The sequence below is a fragment of the Molossus molossus genome, unplaced genomic scaffold, assembly GCF_014108415.1.
Source record: "Molossus molossus isolate mMolMol1 unplaced genomic scaffold, mMolMol1.p scaffold_m16_p_17, whole genome shotgun sequence".
Classification (NCBI taxonomy): Eukaryota; Metazoa; Chordata; class Mammalia; order Chiroptera; family Molossidae; genus Molossus; species Molossus molossus.
Window position 1 is genome coordinate 29,966,174 of NW_023425352.1, and position 18,022 is coordinate 29,984,195.

The 18,022-nt window shown below is 36.9% G+C and overlaps 1 protein-coding gene across 7 annotated transcripts in view; it reads right to left on the reverse strand.

Moving 5' to 3' along the window:
* EXOC6 (exocyst complex component 6) overlaps positions 1 to 18,022 on the reverse strand; it is a 205,708-nt gene that overhangs the window by 29,143 nt on the left and 158,543 nt on the right. For all 7 annotated transcript variants that reach the window (XM_036264683.1, XM_036264682.1, XM_036264687.1 and 4 more), the window contains one exon: positions 6,204 to 6,277. In XM_036264683.1, coding sequence (XP_036120576.1) covers positions 6,204 to 6,277 — 74 coding nt within the window. The remainder of the gene's footprint in view (positions 1 to 6,203; positions 6,278 to 18,022) is intronic.

Consider the following 18,022-nt stretch of genomic DNA (forward strand, 5'->3'; position numbering starts at 1 on the left):
ATATAAGTTTCTTTACAAAGGTATACCTCTCTAAGGCTTTAGACTAAATAGTCCCAGATTTTGAAAAGGCTCTTCAAGGTATCTGATCCCTCACTAGTCTTGTAATTCTTACGTGCTCTCCAATTGGTGAGTGTCTATATCATGCAATACTGGAGACACAGTTTTAGCCTCAAAGTACAGTGGTCTAACCCAAACACGACACTTTCATTAACACAATCTAAGAATCCCCAGCATAATGTTGGTGCATTTGGAGGTTAACTAAAATTACTAGATCTTTTTCATATTATAAGTCAAATTTCCTACGGTCTGTATGTTTTTTTAATTTTTAAAAGTTAAATACAGCATTTAATATTTTCCTTGCTAAATTTCACTTTGTTGGCTTTGGCCTGTCACTCAAGCATACTCAGAGAGTTTTGATTCTGTCTTCTATCATTTTGGGTAACTCTCCTAGCTTTATGTAATCTATGCATATAATTCATATTTCTTCTATGTATTTATACAAGTCATTATTTAAAAAATTTGTTGATCCCAAGCTGTCAAAGAGAGACATCTAGAGGGTGCTGCCAGAGTCTTGACTTAGAGCAGCATTTCATAACGCATGTTTCATGTAATACAACCCAAAATGAGTGAGGGAAGTATTCTGTGATAAGTTTGGGAAATGCTGGGTTATGGCAAAATTTCTCAGCCCTTACAATTTAAATTTACATGGTAAGTCTCTAAGAGTATGAAAAGTGTTTCTTAAGCTTACCTGATTTGGAACCTTTTTTAAAAGAAATGTTTTTCTCATCTTAAGAAATCAGTATTCCTGGAAAAACATTTTGGGAAACACTGCTCTAGGGTGATAATAGTACATTAAACAGCATAAGAGATTGTTTTATTAGCTTCAAACCCACCCAACTGCATTATCATCCAACCCACCTAACCTTCTCCACTGTGTCTAAATGATTATCAAGATACTGTCAAGCACAGCAATGATATATTACCAGTCTAACTTATCACAAAGTGAAATAGGACCAGGTGAAGAGAATTTGGTATTAAGATTAGTGAACCATGCATGCTCAATTTACTGTGAGAATCATGCTCAATAACAAGCTATGAAGGTGAGAGATATATTTTTAAAGTTTCCCATTAAACTGGCTACATTTAAAAAGCTTGGTGATTAAAAACTTATCTTTAGCCCTGGCCGGTTTGGCTCAGCGGTTAGAGTGTCCGCCTGCGGTCCGGAGAGACCCGGGTTCGGTTCCCGCTAAGGGCATGTACCTCGGTTGCAGTTTGTTCCCGGCCCTGGTTGGTCCTGCGGGAGGCAGCCATTCGATGTGTCCCTTTCACATCGATGTTTCCCTCTCTCTCTCTTCCTCTCTCCCCCTCCCACTCTGTCTGTACAAAAGATGGAAAAATGTCCTCGGATGAGGATAAAAACAAAAAAACAAAAAAACTTATCTTTAGTTACTGGATAACTCAGTTATATGGGATACCTCATTTTCCAATGATAATGAAATATTTCTATGTATTAAAAATGAGTTATTAAAAATTATCACTAAATACGATATATAGAGTCTTACAATAAAAATAATTTTAAATTGTTAAGATTTTCATATATTGTCAAAAGAACTACATATTCATTTGAAATCTATTTGAAAGAATGTAGTTAACAAAATAGATGTTCTTTGTAAAAGCAAACAAACACGTAAGTATATCAAAGTCCTTCATCATTTGGTGACTTAATTTCAAAACTGGGGGGTCTGAGGACAATAGGCTTCACTTGTAAAAAGTTTACACATACTAATCATATTCAAACAGCACACTGAAAATTGATTGAGGCAGTATATTATATAATGCTATACCAGTACTGCTAATCCTCCACATTGTCTTTTGGGGCAATAGGCCTTAAGATATTGTTGAGATAACTGGCTTCCATTAACAAGCATGTGATTGGCAGGATGATAAAGTCTTTTCACTCACAGGTCAGCTATTTCCTTCTCTTTAGAAGAGGGCAATTCTGATGATCCATCTTTTAGCTACAGTCTCTCATTGAGTCCCAATTCTCTTGCCTTCAGCTTTGATATGGTTCTAACTTTCCTCTTGTATCAGCTCATACTTGTCATCAACTCCTCTATTCAGAACAGCAAATATCAGGAGTTTGACCTCAGGGCAAAGTCCGGGTGGGCAGGTAAAATTTGACCACTAGACCTACTTCCTAATCTTTCATACCCAGCAATTCACGAAGCAGTATCAAATTCAAACTAAAAAACAGAAGCATGACCCTTATAAGTACTATGAAAAGGGCTCTTTTGCCTTTCTAAGTATACTTGAAAAGAACTGTCAGCCACCCTATTAAGACAGAAATGGATCACAGACTAGAAAAAAAGAAGGAAAAGTGTAGAAACTCAACTGAAATGTAAATAAAACTGTTAACACCCTCTTTATGTTTGGTGATAAACTACTTCATATAAAAGTGTTAAAATAATATGCTATGAAATATCTTTATGAAGTCAGGAACATAACACTATTGAAACTGTAAGGTATCTTTATTTAAATAATCACTGACATCTGATACAAAAAGCCTATATCCCCTCATATGAGACTTTAGTTTTCAAGACTAATTTTATTTTTGGCCAAACCCCATACTTGGCATTTCACCACTTAACTGTTTATAATTAATTTGAAAAACAAATATAGGTGAAACATAACTATCCTTATCAAGTTATTAAATCCAGAATTTGAAATCATGAAATTCAAGTTGTGTCAAAGTGGTCCAGCAAAGACAAGAATTAACTGCATATTCTTGTTTTAGAATACAAAGGAATAAGAATAGAGTATGATTACATTCTAACATTAAAAGTCAGGGGAAATAATTTTAAGCCCCTTTTAAAACTTGAAAAATTAACATGTAAAAAATTAGCTCTATAAAAAATTTTATCCACTAGTCACTTCCACTGCTTATTAACAATCATACTTTAACACTGTGTTTTATAGTAAATGGTTGTTTCTCTATAACTCTTTTTAACAGTTCTACATGTGTCATAATAGATTGCAGAATTCTAAATGTTTCATAATAGATTTTTTTAATTCACTTAACAGTCTCTTAAAGAAATTACATTGATGAGGAAAAGTCAACCAGGACTTAATGCCTCTAAGTGCACATACTTGAAAAGTAAATTCAGCCAAAAAGACTTGAGATGTTTATTAATATTTATAAGCATGCTTTAATAACAATTCCCTAGTGAGCTATATGCCTGTAAAGAGGCCTTGCTGTCAAACGATGATTGTCTTTGAAGGAAGAAAGTACCTGGGATCAGAGTTTTAATCTGCATTAAACCAACCACTTATCTGGACAAATCAGGGAACAGAATCTTTATCAACAGTTTCATAAATTTTGTGGTCCTATTCATAATCTCACAATGAGATTACAAACTAGTCAACACCATACAAATTCATACAAAATTGAGAAAATATCATACAAAAAATGTCATAATTTCTGTGAACAGATTATTTGTATGTAATGGGAGCTATCTTCAAATTACATGTTCTTTGGATTGGAGAACATCTGATATCCCTGCAATAGAGAAACTTACCCCAGTAAGTGGCCAAAACCTAGTTTGGAAATGAATATACAACCAAACCTATTTCCAACTTGCAAAAGGACTCAGCTTTCTCTCTCTCTGTTTTTTTATCCTTACCCGAGGACACTTTTGCATTTATCTTCAGATAGAATGGGAGGGAGAGAGGGAGAAAGAGAGAGGGAGAAACATCGATGTGAGAGAGACACATCAAATGGTGCCACCTACATGACCCTAACCAGGGCCAGGGACAAACTGCAACCGAGGTATGTGCCCTTAGTGGGAACCAAACCTGGGTCTCTGGACAGTGGGCCGATGCTCTAACCGCTGAGCCAAACCAGCCAGGCCTGGACTCAGTTTTCTATATTAGATCATCATCTTGCTCAGGGATGAATTTCCACTGGAGTGAAAGTTCAGAGTCTACCTTCTTCATTTTCTACTATGTTCCCTACTGAGTAAGGCTAATTTACAGCTACAGATCTAGGTCACCCATAGGTGTTCCTTGTTTGGCATAATACATGAGCACTGATTGCAAACAAATAAATATGAATATATTTTATAAGTCCAGTGCTTTACAAACACAAATGAGAGATAGGAATGGCCTTTTCAGTCTCCTTCTAAACCAGACTTGAAGCTATACCATTTACAGTAAAATCATGGTTCTCACAAGTTTCCCATCTAGAACAATTCGGTTCTCCACTAAGTTGTTCATGACCAAGTTGTTCATGGAAAGAATATCTCAGCTGTGGAATAAAACTTCAGTTCTCCACCTGACAATCCTTGCATGCTCATACATCAGCATATCAAAAAGTGTGTCTCAGGCCACAAAGGAGAGAATGTGCCAGCATGAGTCAGTTTACAGTTAAATCTCACCTTGTTAACATCTCAGGAACTTGTGCTGTGAATATTTTTGTGGGTTTGTTCATTTGTTTTTGTTTTTTGCTTTTGTTGCTGGCAAAATGGACTTAGCACAACTTTAAAACATGAGGCCGTCAAGAGTGCTAATGTTGCTAAGGGTGTGGAAAAAAAACAATGATCACAGGCAACTGAAGAGGTATAAAACTGTTGTTGTTTTGAATAAAGGAAAAGCAGTTAGCCAGTGACAGCATTTCGGAGGCAGTGCTATGTGAAAAAGTGAAGATGCTGCATACCTGCCCCCTGATAGACACCCCTGGAGGAGTGCTGAAAGTGATCGTTTAAGGGGAGTAGGCGGTGGTTCTCTAAATTTAAGAAAAGAAGTATTTGTTTACAGATTAAACAGTACATATGACATGTACTGTATATTACAAAGGTTGAAATGGGGAATCATTTGGTGGTCTGGAACAAATTAATGAAATTTACATTATTTCTAATGGGATAAAATGATTGTTTTCAAACAAATTGCTTCTTGAACAGCTTTCCAGAATGAATTAAGTTCAAGAACCGAGGTTCCACTGTATTTCTACATGACTCACTGTCTTATAAGTACTCCTAAGTTCGTGAATATTTTGCTTCTCTAAAGGATTTTAAAGGTCCATAAGAATGAAACTGTGTCTTATATTAAATTTGTGTCTATTTCAACCATGTCTCTCCTCTCCAAATAACAAGTGTATAATCCTTCATAAACACTTACAGAACACGGGCTTGGAATTAGAACAAAAACAGCTCTACTCTCAAACATTTCCTGAAATCAAAGCTCCTTAGCTGCTCAAATTGGCCCTGCTCTAAACACCATTGTGGTAGTCTATTCATACCAGTGGTGGAGCCCCCTCTCCAGCCATCTCCATTCCCCAAAGGGGATGGGACCATAAAGAGACCCACAGCACAGTGTCTTTGTTTTAATTCCAGCTCCACGTGGTTCTTCTCGCCAAAGGCGGTAGTCACTCTGCTGTCAGTTCTAGCCCTCCTGAGCCCTCGCACTGGGACCCACCCCTCCCCCACACTCCTGTGCCTCCCAGCTTTATTAAGCTCCTTAATCCTAGGATTAAGAAAGAAAAAGAAAAAGGAGAAGGGGGAAAGAAGAAAGGAATAAGAAACAAAATATGGGGGAAATGCAAAAAAGAGTAACAGAAAAAATAAAATGATAACAGAGTAGAGGCATTAAAGAGTGGTAAAACAAATAGGAGAGATTTAAAAATGATCATATTTGTTACCACACTTTGAATTATGTACTACAAAAGAATTACATAAATGTATAATTACCTTTTTAGTTTTATCCTTCTTTCTGGAGGCATACAGCAAATTTATGGAAATAGCATTCTTTATCACTGTCAAAATTTTAAGCAAGGGGCTCCTATACAGAATGTCATAATTTACATTTAACTTGGGTTCTGACACTAATGTTCCACGCCATCGATTTTCATATACAACCATGAAGTCATTAAGAAATAACTTAAAATTCAAGTGTCATTAACCCAAAGTGTAAAGTTATTATTTAGTCATGTGCTTAGAAGGTAATGATTATGTTAAATATTTACTGATGAGAATGCTCCATGAAGTCGAGACACTGCATGGATACTGGTTCAGAAAGAAGGGCCAAATACATAGCTATCAAAGAAGCACTTTTCTAAAGACAGGTTGTGTCAAGGCAAACAAGCATTCCTGTAGTATTAAAAAGAAAGACAAAAAAAGGCAATGCATGAGAAGTACATTATGACATCTTACTTGTCTGAGGTCGATGAATGCTAGCTGCAGGGTATCCCCCTGGAATCCTGGCACAGGCTCAGAGCTGGCAAATACTATTTAAAAAATAAAAAAAAATAAAAAAAAAGAAGAAAAACAAGATTGCAAAATATACAAGGGTTTAACCGCTAAATTAATTTCTACTCATTACAAATGAATCACAATATTTACACATAACCATTTCAAATGAAGACTATTTATAACCTTCAATTTCCACTACTGAGAACATTCTCCACACCCATTACCACAAATATTTTAATAATTTTAAACTTCTAATCTGCCATTTAATCACTATAATCCTTAATTACAATAAATTTAGAATGGTTATCCTACATGAAGTTCAAGGTAGTAATAGACTTCAATCAAGAGAAGTTTTCTGACTCTTTTTAGCCTTAGGTGAACAATTACAGAAGCATTTTGAAACTATACCAATTCCATGGCTGTCAGCATATTTCAAACATCTGCTTTGTTACAGAATATGCTCTATAAAAATCCTACCTCTAACAGCAATAACAGGCAGACATGTAAGTGAGCTTTACATGCAGACAACAGGTAAAATGTTCTAAGTAGCAAAACAGGAATCATGCAGGAATGTTTGTTCTAATCTTTTAATATTTTTTCCATAAATAAATCACACCGTTTTAAAATTTTAAAGATATATTAATAAAAGATTGAAAACATATTTCAAAAGATTTTTTTGACCTTTTTTTTGTACTAAAAAAATTGTAATACACAGCTTGTTTTTAAAATTTTTTTTTCTCCTTTATTGATTTTTAGAGAGTAAGGAAGGAAGAGGGAGCGAGAGATAGAAACATTGATGAGAGAGAACATCGACTGGCTGCCTCCAGCATGCCCCCACTGGGGATTTGGCCCACAACCTGGGCATGTGCCCTGACCAGGAATCGAACTGGCGACCTCTTGGTGCATGGGTCGACGCTTAACCACTGAGCCACACTGGCCGAGCCACAGCTTGTTTAGTTAAGTTGAAGACAAGCCCAATGTTAGTAATTTTGAAGACAAAAGACGTGGCTCATAAAAAAGACCCTATTAATTTTATACTCAAGCTTCTCTGATAATAATAAGTCTGCCTGTGATCATTCTCCCTCCCCATGAATATCTGGGTTTTCTCAGAGAACATAAATTTTCCATTTGTGAATTTATCTCAGCCAGTATTTTAGAAACTACTGTATTTAAACTTTCACCCTTGCCCAGCTACTGTGGCTCAGTGGTTGAGCATTGACCCATGCACCAAGAGGTCGCCGGTTTGATTCCCAGTCAGGGCACATGCCGAGGTTGTGGGCCCGATCCCCAGTGGGGGGCATGCAGGAGGCAGCCGATTAATGTTCTCTCTCATCCATGTTTCTATCTCTCTTCCTCTCTCTCTAAAATCAATTTAAAAAATTAAACTTTTAGCCCATATTGTTCTTGTAATAACAAAAATAATTCTTAAGTTTAGTGTATTCTGTGTAAAATATAGTTTAGAAAGACTCAAAATCAATAACTAAAAATGATAAATATAAACCCAGCCAGTGTGGCTCAGTGGATTGAGCATTGTCCCATGGACTGAGAGGACCTGGTTCGATTCCTGGTCAGGGCACAAGTCTGGATTGGGAACTTGATCCCCAGTGGAGGGCATGTAGGAGGGTGGGCAGCTGATCGATGTTTCTCTCTCACATCGATGTTTCTATCTCTCCCTAAAAAAAAAAAAATCAATCAAAAAATATTTAAAACATAATAAATATATGAAAGCCTAGGAAAGCTTACTTTATCTGGCATTTTTAAGGCATGAAGACTTCAAAATGTTTTTAAGATAATGATAATTTTTGCTTCAAGCATGAAAACTCTTTTGTAAATCTTAAGTATTTTTTATAGAATTTTACACTGTAACACAGCACTTCCATTTTTTTTTGAGTATACTAGATATTATTTGAACTTTTTAAAATTATCTGAATCACCATTAAAAACATTTATATATATATACATATATATACATATATATATATATGTATATATATATATAAAATCATTCTGTTGTATACCTGAAACTAATATATTGTATGTCAAGTATACCTCAATTAAAAAAAAAACCTAGAGAGATAGCCAGGTGATTCAGTTGGTTGGAGTGTCATTCTATACACCAGAAGGCTGTGGGTTTGATTCCCTGTCAGGGCATATACCTAGGTTTTGGGTTGGATCCTCCATCTGAGTGCATACAGGAGGCAACCAATCGATGTTTCTCACATCTATGCCCACTCTCCCCCACTTTCTCTCTCTCCAGAATCAATATTCTCAGGTGAGGATTTAAAAAACAACAACAAAAACCCCTATAGAAAGTTTAAAAATAAAAAAAGAACACTTTTTATTCTATAGAATATATTTTTAGGGCTGCTATGGTTTTAAGAACTGTTTTCCACTACATTAAAAAGCTCAAAATGCTGTGTTGTGCCTAGCTTTCATCATTTCTCTGCCTTCTCTCTGGCAGTTTTAACATAAAGTCTCACTCTTGTTCTCTCACTCCTCTCTTGTTAATATGCTACTTTAATATTCTTGAGCTGGGATCTCAGGCTGAGTAAGGGCCTCTCCCACAAGTAAGGTGAATGGGTTTCACACACGCCTTTGAGTATACAATGTATACCTTTTGAGTATAAGTAACCTTTTGATTACTCTGAGGTTACCCCCCCCACCCCATTACTTTCTGGTTCTCTGCTAGGTTCTAAGTAGTTATATGCATTGGATAAGTGACTATCCTCACCTTTCTCAGGCTCCCTATTTCCAGAATACTCAGGTTTATTGATTAAATCTAGCCACACTTTTCATTATTTAGTACAATTTACTTACATCCCTGTTTATCCATACAATAAAAAGTGGCATAATTTCATACTGCAGCAATCCCATTACCCTCTACCATGTCCCAGATAACTGAGTTGCCTTTCTTTAGTATCATCAGATCTTAATAAAAATAAAAAAAATAAGCAAAATTATAATAGCCTATTAAAATAAAAGGTGTTTTTTAATTTTAAAAAATCCATTCTTAGGACCATTCAGCATACTGTTGGCTTTTCTGGCCACACCTAGGCTACTATTTCCAAGTAACATTTAATTATGAATCATTAGTGGTTTCCAACCAAGGCTGTAAATGTTAGCTCAATTTCTACCATCATCACATACACATACACACAAAAATAAGGACTTCCTATAATGCAGGGAGACTTACTTTATGTAGCAGGCATAAAAATCAGTTCAATTTCAATTACAGTTGCAATTATTATCTACTTAATCTCCCAAAATTTTTCTATGCTGAAAATAATCTGTCAGTTTTCTCCTCCCTCAGTTCCTGTTTAAGATATTATAGCTTAAGTCCCATTGCTTGGCATTAAACCAAAGAGCTTAGTGTCCAAATTATAAGTACCATAAGTTTATACAGAACTTTAAGTTTACAAAGCACTTTCTCACACACTACCTGCTTTGATCATCACAATAACTTATTTTAGTGAACAAGGCATAAACTCATGCAGCTTGAAGAGACATCCCCTTTGAAATACTTCCATCAAACCCCTGAAGGCCAGCGTAGAAGCTTACCCAGTCCTTCATTCTATAGGGTAGAAAAATAAGTGAGGTGACTTGCCCTGGATCACATAGCTAACTCAGACCTCCTGGGTGATCCAGAATCTGATTAAATATTCAGCCTCTCATCTCTTACTCATCTCTCACAAGAACCTAACCAATATGGGAGCAAAACTCACTAGTTTAGAGCTCTAGGGGCTTTTTCTCAAATTTTTTTTTTAGAAATAGCAGGCAATTGAGATGATAATCATCTGGCACAGAGGACATTTGTAATTATATGCTATTCAACTTATCAGTGGCTTCATATTTTTTCCTTTCTAATGCAGGCAATCACTCTTGTTTCTACCCTCAAAAACACCCTGAGTCTGAATCTGGGTCTACTTTATTCCAACTCGTCATTTCCTGCTTGGATTACTAAAACACACTTCCACCTCTTCTCCCTGTTGCTACATCTCTACCCACACTTCCCAGTGTGATTTACATAAGATGTAAATGTGATTTGTGCCACTTCAGACCTTAACATCTTTCAATGGTTCCCCATCATCTTCACAATAAAGCAAAACAATTAAGATCTTTTATAATCTGGCCTTTCTCTATTCCCCTAGTCTCATCTTTTACCACTTCCCGAGGGACACCGTAAAGTCCATACCAAACTACCTGCATTTCCTTACATATGCCACAGTATCTTTCCAAGTTACCTTTGATACTTCTGCCTGGAGCATCCTCTGCTTCTTCCTTTCTATTGAATAACTCTTACTTATACTTCCATTCTATGGAACACTTCCATTACCCTGCAGGCTGGGTTAGGTCCCTCCACTGTGCTCTCACTGCAACTTCCTGTGCACTGCCTAACTACACCACCCATTTTGCTATCTTAAATTGTTTATCTATCTGGGTCTACTTCATTCAAACTCGTCATTTCCTGCTTGGATTACTAAAACACCAGATTACTAAACCAGACCAGAATTCCCCTAGGTAGAGAGTATACTTCCATTTCTACATCTCTGTCACCTAGCACAATGCCTGATAATAATGAGTACTCAATGAGAGTTTCTTAAATGAATGAAGAAAAACTGAATAAACAAATTAATTCTAAGAGGACTCCATCCTGTCCTGGAAATCAATACACGTTATCTGCTTTGTTGATTAGATCTATAATTACTCTGTCCAAGAGAACTTTCAGCTTTATTTAATTAATTTAATAGCCACATATGGCTACTGGATAGTGTAAATCTAGAACATTTTAAGCATATGTAGTATATTTATTTCAAAATTAATTGATGGTGGGTGAGAATACCCCTAATGTTTTCTTTGAAGAAAACTAAACTGTGAGTTCTTCTACTAAACAAGAAGCTTGTGAAAAAGTAGAGATAATTTGTCACTTTTATACCCATCCCATGCCCAGTGTATAGAAAATATTCAATAAATATGTTGAACAGATAAATAATAATAAAAACAATTCATTTCTACAGATATTGTCTAATAGGCCCAATCATTCTGGAGGTAGATTTCAACTTCCAAATTTTAAAAAAATTAAATACTAATTTTTTAGAATCCCTCTAAGAATTGTCTTCAGATTCCTTCTTGGCTCATCCAGATTCTCATTTTGTATATGATTTGTCATATTTTGGGGTTTGTTCTCTACATTTGGTCTTTTTATTATCTTCGTTTAATAATGCCTACTTCCCTCCTTTGATATCCCTGTCTCTGTTATTTAGCCATGCTATTAAGAGTATTTTTAGACATCTCCAGTGATCCCACTTCTTGGAATATATCCTAAGAAGCTTGAAACACCAATCAGAAAGAATATATACCCCTATGTTCATAGCATTATTTACAATAGTTAAGATCTGGAAACAGCCCAAGTGTCCATCAATAAATGAGTGGATAACAAAGCCGTGGTACATTTACACAATGGAATACTATGCAGCTGTAAGAAAGAAAGATCTTTTACCCTTTGAGATGGCATAAAGGGGCCTGGAGAGTATTATACTAAGCAAAATAAGCCAGTCAGAGAAAGATAAGTACCACATGATCTCATTTATAGAATATAATGAACACAATAAGCTGACGATCAAAATAGATCCAGGGACATAAAAGTAGGGAACAGACTGACAAACTTCAGAAGGAAGGGAGGTGGGAAGAGATAAACCAAAGAACTTAAAATGCATATATGCATAACCAATGGACACAGATAATACTGTGGGGAAGGCAGGAGGGAGGATGGAGTGGGGAGGAGGGGGTCAATGGGAAAAAAGAGGGGACCTCTGTAATACTTACAACAATAAAGATTTTTTTTTAAGAGTATTTTTTAGAAACATACTGATCCTGGTCTTCCAATAAAATATATAAAATTAGTTTCCAGGCTTTCTAAAATTTGGGGGGTTTTTTGTCTGCTTTTTAATTTATTTTTAATCCTCATTCGAGGACATTTTTCCATTTTTTGTTCAGATAGAGTGGGAGGGAGAGAGAGGAAGAGAAACATCGACATGAAAGGGACACATGGAGTGGCTGCACGACCCCAACCAGGGCCAGGGACAAACTGCAACCGAGGTACGTGCCCTTAGCGGGAAGTGAACCCAGGTCTCTGTGGACCACAGGCCAATGCTCTAACCACTGAGCCAAATCGGCCAGGGCTTGTCTGCTTTTTTAAAAAGCTCATCTAAATCTTTGTATTTTTTTCTCTAATGACTCCAATTTGAAAATTTCCATTAAAAAAAAATAGCTTCATTTCTTATTTTTCACTAGAAGATGGAACTCAATAAATGATTCCAAGTTTAAAAGGCTCTAAAAGAGCACCGGCCATTTTGGCTCAGAGGTTAGAGCATCAGCCCACAGACCAAAGGGTGGCAGGTTCAACTCCCAATCAAGGGCACATAACTGGATTGCAGGTTCGATCCCCAGCCCCAGTCAGGGTGGTGTGGGAGGCAACCAATCAAGGTGAGGTTCGTGGGAGGCAACGAATCAATGTGTCTCTCTCACATCAATGTTTCTCTCTCTCTCTTTCTCCCCCATCCCCTCCCTCCTTTCCTTCCACTCAATCTGAAAAGCAATGAAAAAATATCCTCAGGTGAGGATTAACAACAAAAATACTCTAAAAGAAAGACTAGATAGGGAAGTGTCTGATCTTACTGGGAAGGTCTTTTGTAACAATAGAGTAAAACTCTGCTATATCAGTCTAACTGGGAAGAAGGCATGTCTGAATTAAATTAGATGAAAATGAAAACAAAAAATAACATACGTATGAGCTGTCATTGTAATGATCAAAAAGTGTCTTCCAAACCTGCAATCTATGAAGTATAAGAGAATAAATAAAGAATATCTGTAGGCCAAATAATGAGTTATTTGTACATATAACATTTTTTTTTTAAAACAAAAAATAACATACGTATGAGCTGTCATTGTAATGATCAAAAAGTGTCTTCCAAACCTGCAATCTATGAAGTATAAGAGAATAAATAAAGAATATCTGTAGGCCAAATAATGAGTTATTTGTACATATAACATTTTTTCCCCTGTAAAGTAGGAAAATAGGCCCTCTCTGCTCTCAGGATATATACACAGATGTGCAGGATTTGGTACAAGAGTAACTAAGATTGCTAAGAAGTCAGACTGTTAAGTACTTATTCTGGCATGAAAATATAAAACTTTCCCTGAAATTAAATGCAGAGGGAATAAGTCCTTGGACAATTTTATCCTAGGCAGATAGCTATCTTTACTGTAAGGTAAAGAATGTGTATTATTTGGTCTGGCCAGTGTAGCTCAGTGGTTGAGCGTCGATCCATGCACCAAGAGGTCACTGGTTCCATTACTGGTCAGAACTCTCGTGCCCAGGTTGTGGGTCCGATCCCCAGTGGGGGGTCATGCAGGAGGTGGCCAATCAATGTTCTCTCTCATAGATGTTTCTATCTCTCTCTCTCTCTCACTTCCTCTCTCTCTGAAATCAGTAAAGAATATGTATTATTTGGAAAACATCTACATAGAATAGAAAGAATGAGGAATTGTAGAAAGAGTGTCCATGGAGTAAAAAAAAAAAAAACGATTGACAAAAGAGTGAAAGGAGGGTGAGAAGGCTAGGATTTGCTTATGGATGACAAGGCAGGAGCATATAAAATGGAATAATTTTGTAACTAAATAACTGACTGAATATAAATGCCAAATAGTCTACATGCTGAACAGATTTCTGATCATTTCTTTCTTGCTAGATCTGAAGACTTAAAGCAGCTAGTTAGAACTCAAATTTTGGCTAGGCAAAAAGAAAGTATCCTACGTTTACCAGATGTGTCATCATTAGAACAGGTGACTAAGAGCACCATCTAGTGGTCTTTCTGGTGGTGAAGAACTTATGCTGGGAATCAAGCAAGGGTCTTAGAGTTAGAATTCTTAGCCCTTGGACTTACATTCTGTTACATGTAGTTGGCAGCAATGGGATGCAAGCCTCTTGGACCAACTGACTGTCTACATTCATCACCATACTTTCACATAAAGTAGTATCTAGTCCTCTCCCTTTCTTGGAGATAAACATGGGCAAAGTAGCCTAAATCTGATACCTTAAATGCCATTAAAACCAGGAATAAATTCAGATAGCCAAAAAGTATAATACTAAAAGTAAGCATCCAGCTTACTTTTAAAAAAGACATTTAGCCCCTAGCAAGGTAGTTCAGTTGATTAGAGCGTCATCCTGATACGCCAAAGTTGTGGGTTTGATCCCTGGTCAGGGTACATACAAGAAACAATCAATGAGTGCATGAATAAGTGGGACAACATATTGATGTTTCTCTCCCTCTTTTTCAAATTAAAAAAAAAAAGACACTTAAATATTCTTCTTATATCATCCACATGATTTTCCCTGAATCCTTTTATTTTGGGCCATGGGTCTTTTTCAAGGTTAGAATTAGAGGCCCTGAGGCATTTCATTGTCATACACACATCAACACACACACACACACACACACACACACACACACACAATCTATAAACAGGCTTCATCTTTTTTCTTTGTTGTAGGTGGGTTAAGTCTTTATCCAAAATGAATACAGACCAAGACCTTCACACCTAGAGGTTCACCAGTTCCTCAATAACTCACCACTGAAACAGGTGCCTGTGCTCTACAATGTGGAGCTTTTCTATGCCCATAGATTTAAGATGCTAAACTCTTAGGAGGTGATTACCTCACTTTGGTATTTCTGTAGAATGCATGAAAAATTACATCCTAGACCTATTCGGGGTACCTATTCTGGGTACTTCAAATCTTTCTGATTCCTGATGCTTTGGAAATATTATGTATTTTATTAGTGATGTGAAGAACTTCTGAAATACCTTTATAGGGACTTAAGAGGACATTTTGATCTTTTCCTCTATACAGTTGCATAGTAAGGAAGGTACACATATTGTGGCCCAATGCATAACAGGTGTTTAATAAATATAAAACAAAACACATACACATACAGAACATCATCTTCATGCCAACCTTTGCAAATGTTCCTCCATCTAGGAAGTGATTTCTCTTGAACTTACACAAAATCCATAATAGGATCAAAGGTTCAATGCAGCTTTCAGAGGCAGCTGTACTTGCAATTTCAAAGTATGTTCCTTGATGACTTCAAGTTTGATTTCTCCAACCACATAGTTACAGTAGTATAAAGGTTATGGTCAAGTGAACCAAAGGTTCCACTTCATTCATGCACAGACTCTACCTAATATTCTCAATCTATGCAACTTTTTATCTAAATTGTGTCTGCTATTTATACTTTCTCACAGAACCATATACTTTTCTTTTATAGAATTTAATAATTCACCATTATATTTATTACTACAGTTATTTAATGACTGCTTTCCCACTGGGATTAAGCCTCATGTGGGTAGGACCTTGAACAGAAAAGGTCCTAAATATCGAGCACAGAGAATTTATGAAGGAATTCATGAAGATATGACCCAAAGATCCACACTTTTCTTTGCCTTAAATTTTGCTGCATCTGAATCTTAGAACAAGGATATATCTTGGAAATTATCAATTTCAAATACCATATTTCAAGAAAAAGTTAAGGCCTTTAGATTGTTGAATGGTTTATCCAAAGTCACTCTCCCCAAATATAGGCAGAGCCAGAACTGAAACCATGGTCTCAACTTACCGACATGTGCTCAGACTATGTTAAGACTAATTGGAAAGCACTTTTTAAAAAAAGTTCTATGTAATTTCATATGATTCTACAGTCCTGAACACAGACATTTTATCAAGTTTGACCTAGTCTGGGTTAAAAAAGACAGTAAAAAAAATCCAAAGAAAAATGAAAACAGGGAAGTGAAAATAATCCCTTAAGAAAACATAAATGAAACTATAACTGACTTTAACTGTTCAGCTGAAAACAGATGATGTTTACAGGTCATTTAAACAGTCATCAATGTGAAGAAGTTTTATAAAATATCAGTTATGTCTATATCAAGAAGTTAAACAGTGTCGAGTTAAAGTACAGCAATATCACCTAGCTTTTTTTTTTTCCTCACCTGAGGACATTTTTGCATTTATCTCCAGATAGAGCAGGAAGGAGAGAAGGAGGAAGAGAGAGAAACACAGATGCGAGAGAGACACAACGACTGGTTGCCACCCACACAACCCCAACCGGGGCCAGGGACAAACTACAATCCAGGTACGTGCCCTTAGCAGGAACTGAACCCAGGTCTCTCTGGTCTGTGGGCCGACGCTCTAACTGCTAAGCCAAACCGGACAGGGCAGTATCACCTAGCTTTAACTTTTTGACAATAAAGGTAGAACTCTAAGAGATAAACGTAGATTAGAGAGACTTCCTGTTTTGTAATTTGTTCATTTATTCAACAAACATGCTATGAGCACAGAATTCTGCAGGGTTCCTACAATTATAAATTCTATGTTGAATTTAATTAAACTGTCTATCCCTGTGATCAAATCTCTTCTATCCCTTTTCTCCCTCTCTTTACACCCCACCTCCCTAGCTCTCTTCTACCATGGTTCTCCAATTCATCTTAATCATATCAAATTGTACCTTTACTCATTCACTAATTTTATGTATTCCCTCCTCCAAAATGTCTGGAATCCATCCTCTTCTCTTCATCTGCACTGTCCAAAGTCAAGATTTTTTTAAAAATCCTCACCTGAGGATATTTTCCCATTTATCTTCAGACAGAGTGGAAGGGAGGAAAAGAGAGAGAAAGAGAGAGAGAGAGAGAAAGAAAAACATCAATGTGAGAGAGACACATTATTTGGTTGCCTCCTGCACAACCCTGACCAGGGCCAGGGACTGAACCACAACCAAGGTATGTGCCCTTGACCAGAACCAAACTCACAACTCTTTGGTCCACGGGCCAATGCTCCAATCACTAAGCCAAACCAGCCAGGGCAAAGTCAAGGTATTTTCATCCTTCACATGAAAAAGTTCAATAGTCTAAGTAGGTTTTGCTACTTCCTGTATCTGACTATTTTTAGTTCAATTTTCACACAATACAGAGTTAACCTTCTATGACAAAGACTTCATCATGTCATAGTTCTAACTAAAAAAAGCTTCAGACAAGATTGGGCACATTCAGGGTGGTATGGCCATAGACTAAGCTTCAGTGGATCTCTACTACTTACTAAATAAAATCCAAGCATTCAGGACTCTAACTTTCTTCAGCCATATCTTTCAATATTTTCTTTTTTTTAAAAAAAAAGGAATGAAGATAAGTTTTATTTAATTTAAAATTTTTTTTGCCCAGCCAGTGTGGCTCAGTGGTTGAGCATCGACCCATGCACCAAGAGGTCACCGGTTCGAGGCCCAGTCAGGGCACATGCCCAGGTTGTGGGCCCAATCCCCAGTGGGGGGTGTGCAGAAGGCAGCCAGTCGATGTTCTCTGTCAATGATGCTTCTATCTCTCCCTCTCCCTTCCTCTCTCTCTAAAATCAATAAAAGATAGAAGCTCTGTCCCTGTCTCATTGACAGATAATATGGACTGGCCACCTCCTGCACACTCCGCCACTGGGGATTGGGTCTACAACCTGGGCATGTGCCCTGACCGAAACTCGAACTGGTGACTTCTTGGTGCATGGGTCGATGCTCAACCACTGAGCCACACCGGCTGGGCTCTTTCAATACTTTCATAATACTTCTTGCAGACCAGCCACACAAAACTGTTGGAGGATTCCCTAAACATTCTATCATCACAGTGCTTTTGCCTATGCCATTCCCTCTGTTCAGAATGCCCTTCCCTGTGTGAGATGCAATCTT